This window comes from Chanodichthys erythropterus, chromosome 7, assembly GCF_024489055.1.
Source record: "Chanodichthys erythropterus isolate Z2021 chromosome 7, ASM2448905v1, whole genome shotgun sequence".
In the NCBI taxonomy this organism is placed as follows: Eukaryota; Metazoa; Chordata; class Actinopteri; order Cypriniformes; family Xenocyprididae; genus Chanodichthys; species Chanodichthys erythropterus.
Genome location: NC_090227.1, coordinates 41,952,505 through 41,965,004, shown reverse-complemented (window position 1 = coordinate 41,965,004; position 12,500 = coordinate 41,952,505). Strand labels below are relative to the sequence as shown.

Sequence of the window (12,500 nt, the reverse complement as noted above, 5' to 3'; positions counted from 1 at the left end):
ACGTCATGTTACAGATGTCGAGCATGATGTTTCTGGCTTGTTTTTCCCTCCGGCATGTGTCGTTCATGATGTTTAGTGTGACGTGAGTCAGGTTTATGGCCTCTAGTGCTCAACCTTTAATTAAAACAGGGTCATTCATTTAGCTCGGCTAAATAATATCCATGAGAGCTGACCTCTGCGGATGGGCATTTTTCTGCATTGATTTTCCTCAGTCGATGCGTTATTTGACTGCGCGGAGCTCTCTGATTGGTTAAGATTTGTTATTAGTGGTGTTTACTGAGACAACACCGTATCAACTCGATAAAAACAACACCTTAGCAACTCCATAGCAGTGCCTTGGAAACCATCCACAATAAACGGTTTATTTATATAGCATATTATCTCATACACAATGGTAATTTAAAGTGCTTTATATATAATAAATAAGATTTTTTCAAAAACAAAATTATCATAAACAGATGCAAAAAAGTAAAATTAATTAAAAAAGGCATTAAAAATAAATAAGAAATAGAGAAGAATACATAAATAAGATGATCATTACTCTAGCATCACGTTGAGAAGTTTTGCATGGGAAAATGTCAGTCATGTTACTTCAGAATCTAGTTTGTTTTTAGATATTTGATTATACTTTTAAATATTTTTCGCCCATTAAAGCAAGGGAAGATGCCATGCAGATTTCCAAGCTTTTTCTGATTTTTTTGGGGAGCCCTCATGCTTTCTATTTGCCAGAAATGGTAAAAATCTAGTTTATTTTTGTATATATTTCATGACAGTGCTTTCCAAACTGTGGACAGGGCCCCCTGGTGGGACTTAGAGGTATTGCATAGGGGCGTGGCCTAGTCTAAATCAATCAAATTAACATTTTTTTAAAAATGTAAGGTTCAAATATACCAAAACTATTGTCTTTTTTGTTTTATTAAGGTAAGATGCCTTGCCTATTTCTAAGATTTTACTGATTTTGGGGGCCTTACAGCTCCAGGAAGCTCTTCATGATATAAATGACATGTCAAGAGAGGGTTTGCTGTAATATTCACTCCTTATTTTGTCCTGCATTTGTGCTGCTCCTCATCCCTCTCGACAGGATTTGACTTGCCAGATTCCATGTCAAAGGTCACGACACAGAGCGCCCCCTCTCTCATTGTGTGGTTAATATCTCCAGGCTATTGTGCCGTAGACATGTTGTTGTCCATGGTGGTTTTGGGGTTCGAGGAGTCTCATGTTTCTGTTGAGTATGTGCTTTTTTTACCTCCCATCTTTCAAGACATCATAATGTCCCGTTGAAAACCATGCAAATATTTAATGACTGCTTATTTCTTAGTGGAAATTGTATCAAAAATTGAGATTCCTAATTGAGATTAAACTTTTTACAGCATATCAGCAAATCTGATATGCTTGTCTTAGTTTCTCTATTATACTATATACACACAGTCAAACCAAAATGTATTCAGACACCTTGAACATTTCATTCATTAATACAGTTTATTCACTATAGTTTAAAAAATGGTAATAAAATATGAAAAGATCTTAGAGTTAAACTGTGTCAGAAGTTTCAGAAGGGTCAAAGTGTCTGAATAACTTTTGTTTCCAAATTTTTATCAGTTTTACTGGTAGTCCACTGTATGCATAATTGTTGGGTATAATATGCCACAGTTTAAAATAATTTTATTTGTTTTATTTGAATCTTGCTCTTGTTTGTGGACTCGTGCACATCTTGCTTTCCATAAGATTTAAAGTGTTTTTTCTGTGTCATTCCTCCCATCCAAATGCTTTCTTTATCTCTCTCTGAATGTTGATGGCCTGGAGAAAGAGGCCTGGCTTGTGTGCCTGACCTCTGACTCCAGATTCCTGAGGAGTTTTATCTGTGTGTGAACCTTGACCCCTGACTGGCTCCACGGAGCGTCTTCAGAGTTGTGGGTCTCAATGACACACACTCTTTACCTAACCGTCCAATCACGACAGGACTGGTGTATTTGGCCCCGCCCCCTAAAGCCTACTCTAAAGATTCAGATCTCAGTCCCGGTGATGTCATCTGTGTGCATTGATCCGTCTGGACTGATAGTGATCCGGTTCTCCAGAACACTTCAGTCCCACCCGCTTTCAGGACACGTTCTGCCAATAATCTGATGCTTCATCTGTCTGAGATCCATATCTAGGCCTTTAACCCATAATCTGATCATAGTTTATCAGTGTGCTCATTGTTTTCTCTCTAACAGTAATTAGGCAGTTGATATGACGCATCTAATCGGCATTTTTCTTGTTTGATCATTATGCATTCAGTTTTCCTCACATTAATCGAGGAACTCAGTTAAAAATAGTTCACATTGACTGAAATAAAGTTACAATAAATTAGAAATATTAGTTAAAATCTAAAACTTAAAACTTTAATGAAAATTAGAAATTTCACTGAAACTAAAGAACATTATAAAATAATTAAAAATAAATAAATATGTATGTATATATTATTTGAAAAATAATAATTAAAACTAACTAAAATATATAATATATATATATATATATATATATTATTTTTTAATTTATATATATATATATATATATATATATATAAATTAAAAAATAATTAAAATGATAAAAAATAATTAAAACTAAATAAATGAAATGTGTATAAATTAAAAAATAATAAAAAAATAAACATAATTAAAGCAAACTAAATAATTGTGTGTGTATATATATATATATATATATATATATATATATATATATATATATATATATGTGTGCCTTTTGTGTGTGTATATTTTATATATATATATATATATATATATATATATATATATATATATATATATAAAAAATACACACACACACACACACAAAGGCACATAACACACCTACTAAAACTTAAACTAAAATTAAACTGAAAATACAAAAATGAAAGCAATTTCAAAATATTAATAAATACTACAATCATTTTTATATAATACTAAAATAACTTTTAATAATTGATTTTGGACACCTCAGGACTGTTCATATGAATTGCACAAAAGCTGAACAATTAAATAATAGTGTAAAACTTTACAGAATCGCTAATATTCACTATATATGTACGATATTACTGTAAATGTACATCTTAACCCCGTATATTGATGTTGAAAAAGCTGATGTATAATTTTAGTTGTAATCCCTAAGGATATGAAGCTCAGATCATGTTCAGTCATGTCAGTACTGAAAATCTGTGTTGTGTAGCGCCACCATGTGACCAAAGTGAATATTACAGGACATTGTGGAAACTGCAGAAAGTGTTAATAAATGATGTCACACACAAACCATTAACTATATATAAACATAAATCTAATCAAAATAATATACTAGTTTTGTGTATTTTAAATTTTCATATTAACACGCCCTACTGTGAGCCTGATAAAGCTACATCAGGAAGTTTATGATTGTGTTAGTTTTTAAACAAATAAAATAAAATAGACCTGAAAACCTGTATAGTTTTTTCTCAAGTTATACAGTCTAATATTTCCTTAGCTAGAAATGGCTCATTGTGAGTTTAATATATATAAAATTATTTTATATCCTGTTTAATAAATGCAAAATAGTGTAATTTAGTTTTTTTAATTGCAGTTTTTAATAATGCTTTACTGTGATTCTTGCATGTTATTTGAATATTGTACCCTTTTATGATCAGTTGTCAATTTTTCTGTCAGTCCGAGGTTTCTTTATGGTCCTTGAGGTCGTGGTTTTGGTCATGTGACTGACCTCTCTGTGTCTGTGTGTGTTTCCCATGGCCTTTGGGTCTTTGATTTAACCTCTGGCCTGGCTGTGAATGGGATGCGACCGCTGGTCAGTGGTCAGTCAGGGAGGGGGTGCAGGCAGATGGATGAACCGAGTGGGGGATGATGGACACTCGTCTTTTGTATTGAGGATCGAACGCAAACTCACTGACCAGCACCTCCAGCTCAGGGCATCTGCTGCTGATTATACACACATGCACACGCGCTAAACACACGGCACCACTATCTAACACACACACACTTCAGCTGACATGTTGCTGATGTCATACATCTGCTGTTACACACGTGCCGCCATGAGCTCCATCTCCTGTGTCCTATTCACACATAAACTGAATATGTTTCTGCTGTATTGATGTATGTGTGAACGCCCATTTAGCCCATTTTAAATGCAGTGGAAACAGATATTAATATGTGTCTCTCTTTATTACAGACCCCAGGAAGAAGTACCATGTCAAACTCTTGGCCTACAGTTTAAAGGGTGACGGGTACCAGGCGGACCAGACCATCAGCACGCCAGGATGTGTTTGTGAGTTCAGACACACGCATTTTAATGCCATTTGTTACAAACATTACTAATTACTAGGTTTATGATTCATATAGCTTTATTATATAGTAAGAGATTATACATACATTGCATAGTCGCATTAAATATACATACATGCACATTTCTATATTGCATATACTGTATTAGTGTGTAAATGTGCGTGTATATGTATATATGAATCTAAAATATCAGTAAACATATTAATAATGTTACAAATAAATGCTGTTCTTTTCAACTTTATCTTCATCAAAGATAAAGTATCATGTAAAGCAGCAAAACTTATAATCATAAATGTTTCTTGAGCAGCAAATCATCATATTAGAATGATTTCTGAAGGATCATGTGACCCTGAAGACTGGAGTAATGATGCTGAAAATTCAGGAATATATTACATTTGACTGTATATTTACATAGAAAACTGCTATTTAAATTGTAATAATATTTCATGATTTTTACTGTATTTTTAATCAAATAAATTTAGCTTTGGTCACAGGAATATATTACATTTTTACTATATATTTACATAGAAAACAGCTATTTTATGTTACAATAATATTTCGCTATTTTTACTGTATTTTTAATTGTGCATATTAGAATGATTTCTGAAGGATCATGTGACACTGAAGACTGGAGGAATGATGCTGAAAATTCAGCTTTGATCTCAGGAATAAATTACATTTTACTATATATTTATGTAGAAAACAGCTATTTTAATTTGTAATAATATTTTGTGATTTTTACTGTATTTTTAATCAAATAAATTCAGATAAATCAATTCAAATAAATTTTAAAACATTTAAAAATATTAGCGACCCCAAACGTTTGAACAGAGGCTATATATATATATATATATATATATATATATATATATATATATATATATATATACATATATACATATATATATATATATATATATATATATATATAATGAGTGAAAAAAGACTAGAGTAATTAAAACATATTATGTTTGTTTGTTTGCAGCGGTCCGTGATCGTCTGGTCCCACCTCCTCCACCACCTCATCACGTTTACGCCCACAGTAACTCCTCCTCCTCTGTGTTCCTGCATTGGGCCCGACCCGCCTTCACCAGCGGACAGACGGTCAACTACACGGTTCGCTGTAACCCTGTCGGACTGCAGAACGCCTCGCTGGTGCTGTACCTGCAGACGTGAGTATGACCGACCCCACACAGACAAACTGTTTGTGCACTTGAGATCAGTTCAAACAGCGCTGGCAAACACGGACAATCACCAGATTACAGTCCGTCACATCTCAGACAATCCATGATCCGACACAAGCACTGATTCAACATGTTCATTCAGCGAAAACAAGCAACAGATGCAAACAGACAGTTAGCATCTGTCAGTGCATTGGCATTTACACACTATTCTGTGCCATTTTGTAGTATAAATAGTGTGATTAGTGTGTTTACAATAAGAAAAAGTGCACTTTATGTATCTGGATGATCCATGCATTCACAGCTTTAAGGCTTGAAGACTGCGATGTTGAATGACAAAATAACCCTATAAAATTCATGGTTGAGTCTAAAAGCATAGTGTATAATGCGTCATTTGCGACACAACTTGTGATTGTCATCTTCTCATATGTCATGTGTGTTCCTGCAGCGCGACCCAGAGTTTGATGGTCAGTGATTTGGACCCGAACACCAATTATGAGTTTGCCGTTCGTCTTCATGTGGATCAGCTCTCCAGCCCATGGAGTCCTGTGGTTTACCAGACCACACTACCTGAAGGTAAACATTGTAATATATATAAAAATAGATTATATTTGTAATATTGAGGCTTTTTAAATGAGAAAAAGTAAAAAGAAGAGAGGTTTTGATTGACAGGCGTCTGTTTGTCTGTCCGTTCAGCTCCCACTCGAGCTCCGGTTGGGCTGAAAGTCACTCTGATTGAGGGAGACACGGCACTGGTGTCATGGAAACCTCCGGACGAGCCCAACATCGCCGTGACGCACTACACCATCCTGTACGCATCACGCAGAGCATGGGCGGCTGGAGAGTGGCAGATCTTGCAGAGAGAAGGTGTGTGTGCATGTTTTTCTATCCCGATGCCGGTGGGGACTTCAGCCTGAATGCACACAGACTCATGGGGACTTGTGTCATCTTGGGGACCTAAATTGAGGAAACAAGCTTATAAATCATACAGAGTTTTTTTGAAAATGTAAATAAGCAGTTTTCTGTGATGGGTAGGGTTAGTGTAACGGGAGAGAATATGCAGTTTGTACAGTATAAAAACCATTATGTCTATGGAGAGTCCCTACAAAGATGGTAAACCAGACGTGTGTGTGTGTGTGTGTGTGTGTCTTCTCTTGGAACTATATCATTTAATTTTTACAAATTATAATATCCTGAGCTGAGTAGTTCAGATATGACATGATTTCCTGAATTAGAGCTAAAATAAATAAACAACGCTGATTCCATCAGCACTTTTTCAAGTTTTTATTTTTTATAATAATGATATTAGTAGTTATTGTTAATTATTTTATTAAATTAACTTATTTTAAGAAAACTTTCCATAAATATTTTTTCCCAAAAAAATTAACAGTAATGCCTATAAAATTGACTATTTTATTTATTAGCATTTAAAAGAGAGATAAAAAAAATAAAATATAAAATAAAATAAAAATATAAACATTAATATAAAAAGTACAATGCATATGCATACTGTATATATAATTGTCAAGAACTTCCATCTTCCAAGTCTGTCATATTTCAGCCCAAAATCAAAAATATATATATTTTGCATAATGCAAATGCAATGCAAAAAAATATATAATTATCATCAATTACACTACAGAAGAGGTTCAAGCAATAATAAAAAAATAAAACCATCTCGAGATTAAAGTTGTTAAATTTAGAGAAAAAACTCATTAAATTTTGAGAAAAAAGTGGTTAAATTACGAAAACAAATTCATTAAATTATGAGAAAAATGTCGTTAAATTTCGAGAAAAAAGTCGAGATAAAATGTTGAGAATAAATTCATTAAATTATGAGAAAAAAGTTGTTAAATTTTGAGAAAAAAGTCGAGATAAAATGTTGAGAATAAACTCATTAAATTACGAGAAAAAACTCGTTAAATTTCGCGAAAAAAGTGGTTAAATTACGAGAACAAATTTGTTAAATTATAAGACAAATGTCGTTAAATTATGAGAAAAAAGTCGTTAAATTACTAGAACAAATTCGTTAAATTATGAATTTGTTCTCATAATTTAATGACTTTTTTCTCGTAATTTAATGACTTTTTTTCTCTTAAATTTAACGAGTTTTTCCTCGAAATTTAACAACTTTAATCTAGAGATGGTTTTATTTTTTTATTATTGCTTGGCCCTAATCTTCTTCCGTATTACACAGTTAAAAAGTTGTAAATAAAACAAAAATATTAATGGAGTATGTTTTACAAGCAAATACTGTTTCAGTTTTTCTATTTCAAAATGTCATGTTTAATTCATTCCATTACTTGCCGTTTCTTGTAATTGTTTGTGAAATTTATTTGAAATTTAAAAGTGATAATTGTTTCTACTTTTGTTTTCAATATAAAAAAAAATATTAGTATTGGTATATAATTATATTTGAGGACATAAACTTCTTTACTCAGAGAAATTTTGTCTTGTATTAATATTAAATGCTATATAGTTTCTTTCCTCTGCTGAACACAAAAGAAGATTGTTGATGGACCCCATTGACTTCCATAGTATGGGAAAAAAATAGTATGGAAGTCAATGGGGTCCATCAACTGTTTGGTTACTGACATTCTTCAAAATATCTTATTTTGTGTTCAGCAGAATAAAGAAACTCATACAGGTTTGGAACAAGTTGAGGGAGAGTAAATGATGACAGAATTTTCATTTTTGGGTGAACTGGCCCTTTAATTGTACGACTTCTGTTTCTCACTTTGTTCTCGCCTGCTGCTGACACAACGTTAACAATAACTATTATTAAATATAAATAAATATTAAAGGACATCTCACTAGGTGCTAAAACGGATGTCTTGTGACCAGCTGAGAGTTTATTACTGTAGGTCTAAATCCATGACAGAGACTGTAAAAGCTGGAATGACTCTTTACGAGCAGGACGGATCCACACGAGCCACACGGATCGCATCTGTTTTCAGTTACTCGTTCAGCCCTGCGAATCCAAACAGGAGCTCGGGGTGAGGGTCCGATCCGGAGGTCATTCCCAGCCTGCAGGATAAATCACACTGCGGCTGTAGAGACGTGCTGCTGGTTCAGGTTGTTTTGGGTGGTACTGGAGCAGGAACGAGACTAGTCACTAAACCTTTGACTTTTAACCCTCAACGCCCTGAATCTGTCGGGCACAAATAACCGCTGCAGTGCTAAAACTCTGATCCTGTGGAGTCACATGAAGACTCAAGGGTCATCCCACAAAGCTTGTCAAGAACGTGCCTGTGTCATATTTCAGAAATTATATTTAGCATTAATGTAAACACAACTTTTGTAAATGCAGATATATATAATTCTCATCCAGGTGTTTGTACTCAATGCAGTATGTAATAGAACCGTTTGTGCAAAGTTTCAAAGATCAAAGTGCACCACAAATAAAGTTATTGTCCTCCAAAAGAAAGAATGGATGAGCACTTTAATGGAGTGTTTTACAAGAAAACACAATTTCAGTGTTTCTACTTCAAGATGTCATGTTTAAATTAAATGTGTTAAGTGCCGTTTCTGTGTGAAATTTACTTGCAATTTCTGAGTGAAAATTGCATACTTTTTCAATGTTGAATTATTTATTTATTTATATTTTATAATTATTTAAATATCATAGTAGTGTTTGTTATATTTAATTTAATATTTTCTGATTTTAATGTAAAGATGGGTGGATGGATGGATGGATGGATGGATGGATGGATGGATGAATAGATAGATATTCTTATGGATGGATGGATGGATGAATAGATATTCAGATGGATGGATGGATGGATGAATAGATATTCGGATGGATGGATGGATGGATGGATGGATGGATGAATAGATAGATATTCTTATGGATGGATGGATGGATGAATAGATATTCAGATGGATGATGGATGGATGAATAGATATTCGGATGGATGGATGGATGAATAGATAATCAAATGGATGGATGGATGGATGGATATTCGGATGGATGGATGGATATTCAGATGGATGGATAGATATTCAGATGGATGGATGGATATTCAGATGGATGGATAGATATTCAGATGGATGGATGGATGGATGGATATTCGGATGGATGGATGGATATTTAGATGGATGGATAGATATTCAGATGGATGGATGGATGGATGGATATTCAGAGAGATGGATAGATATTTGGATGGATGGATGGATGGATGGATGGATGGATGGATGGATGGATGGATGGATATTCGGATGGATGGATGGATATTCAGAGAGATGGATAGATATTTGGATGGATGGATGGATATTCGGATGGATGGATGGATATTCAGAGAGATGGATAGATATTTGGATGGATGGATGGATATTCGGATGGATGGATGGATGGATATTCAGAGAGATGGATAGATATTTGGATGGATGGATATTCGGATGGATGGGTATTCGGATGGATGGATGGATGGATATTCAGAGAGATGGATAGATATTTGGATGGATGGATGGATGGATGGATATTCGGATGGATGGATGGATGGATGGATATTCAGAGAGATGGATAGATATTTGGATGGATGGATGGATGGATGGATATTCGGATGGATGGATATTCAGAGAGATGGATAGATATTCGGATGGATGGATGGATATTCGGATGGATGGATGGATGGATGGATGGATATTCAGAGAGATGGATAGATATTTGGATGGATGGATGGATGGATGGATATTCGGATGGATGGATATTCAGAGAGATGGATAGATATTTGGATGGATGGATGGATATTCGGATGGATGGATGGATATTCGGATAGATGGATGGATGGATATTCAGAGAGATGGATAGATAACCGGATGGATGGATGGATGGATGGATATTCAGAGAGATGGATAGATATTTGGATGGATGGATGGATGGATATTCAGAGAGATGGATAGATATTTGGATGGATGGATGGATGGATGGATGGATATTCAGAGAGATGGATAGATATTTGGATGGATGGATGGATGGATATTCGGATGGATGGATGGATATTCAGAGAGATGGATAGATATTCGGATGGATGGATGGATGGATGGATGGATGGATGGATATTCGGATAGATGGATGGATGGATATTCAGAGAGATGGATAGATAATTGGATGGATGGATGGATGGATGGATATTCAGAGAGATGGATAGATATTTGGATGGATGGATGGATGGATGGATATTCAGAGAGATGGATAGATATTTGGATGGATGGATGGATATTCAGAGAGATGGATAGATATTTGGATGGATGGATGGATGGATGGATGGATGGATATTCAGAGAGATGGATAGATATTTGGATGGATGGATGGATGGATGGATATTCGGATGGATGGATATTCAGAGAGATGGATAGATATTTGGATGGATGGATGGATATTCGGATGGATGGATGGATGGATGGATGGATGGATATTCGGATGGATGGATATTCAGAGAGATGGATAGATATTTGGATGGATGGATGGATATTCGGATGGATGGATGGATATTCGGATAGATGGATGGATGGATATTCAGAGAGATGGATAGATAACCGGATGGATGGATGGATGGATGGATATTCAGAGAGATGGATAGATATTTGGATGGATGGATGGATGGATATTCAGAGAGATGGATAGATATTTGGATGGATGGATGGATGGATATTCGGATGGATGGATGGATGGATGGATATTCAGAGAGATGGATAGATATTCGGATGGATGGATGGATGGATGGATGGATGGATGGATATTCGGATAGATGGATGGATGGATATTCAGAGAGATGGATAGATAATTGGATGGATGGATGGATGGATGGATGGATGGATATTCAGAGAGATGGATAGATATTTGGATGGATGGATGGATGGTTGAATATTCAGAGAGATGGATAGATATTTGGATGGATGGATGGATATTCAGAGAGATGGATAGATATTTGGATGGATGGATGGATGGATGGATGGATGGATGGATGGATGGATATTCAGAGAGATGGATAGATATTTGGATGGATGGATGGATATTCGGATGGATGGATGGATGGATATTCAGAGAGATGGATAGATATTTGGATGGATGGATGGATATTCGGATGGATGGATGGATGGATATTCAGAGAGATGGATAGATATTTGGATGGATGGATAGATATTCGGATGCATGGATGGATGGATGGATATTCAGAGAGATGGATAGATATTCGGATGGATGGATGGATGGATATTCAGAGAGATGGATAGATATTTGGATGGATGGATGGATATTCGGATGGATGGATGGATGGATATTCAGAGAGATGGATAGATATTTGGATGGATGGATGGATATTCGGATGGATGGATGGATGGATGGATATTCAGAGAGATGGATAGATATTTGGATGGATGGATAGATATTCGGATGCATGGATGGATGGATGGATATTCAGAGAGATGGATAGATATTCGGATGGATGGATGGATGGATATTCAGAGAGATGGATAGATATTTGGATGGATGGATGGATAGATATTCGGATGGATGGATGGATGGATATTCAGAGAGATGGATAGATATTCGGATGCATGGATGGATGGATGGATATTCAGAGAGATGGATAGATATTCGGATGGATGGATGGATGGATATTCAGAGAGATGGATAGATATTTGGATGGATGGATGGATATTCGGATGGATGGATGGATGGATATTCAGAGAGATGGATAGATATTTGGATGGATGGATGGATATTCGGATGGATGGATGGATGGATATTCAGAGAGATGGATAGATATTTGGATGGATGGATGGATATTCGGATGGATGGATGGATGGATATTCAGAGAGATGGATAGATATTTGGATGGATGGATAGATATTCGGATGCATGGATGGATGGATGGATATTCGGAGAGATGGATAGATATTCGGATGGATGGATGGATGGATATTCAGAGAGATGGATAGATATTTGGATGGATGGATGGATAGATATTCGGATGGATGGATGGATGGATATTCAGAGAGATGGATAGATATTCGG

General features: G+C 35.3%; 1 protein-coding gene across 1 annotated transcript in view; it reads left to right on the top strand.

Annotated features, from left to right (window-relative positions):
- LOC137022971 (protogenin A) overlaps nucleotides 1–12,500 on the top strand; it is a 46,591-nt gene that overhangs the window by 30,575 nt on the left and 3,516 nt on the right. Inside the window, exons 11-14 of the mRNA XM_067389452.1 lie at nucleotides 4,189–4,284; nucleotides 5,287–5,473; nucleotides 5,931–6,058; nucleotides 6,179–6,349. Of these exons, the coding sequence (XP_067245553.1) occupies nucleotides 4,189–4,284; nucleotides 5,287–5,473; nucleotides 5,931–6,058; nucleotides 6,179–6,349 (582 nt within the window). The remainder of the gene's footprint in view (nucleotides 1–4,188; nucleotides 4,285–5,286; nucleotides 5,474–5,930; nucleotides 6,059–6,178; nucleotides 6,350–12,500) is intronic.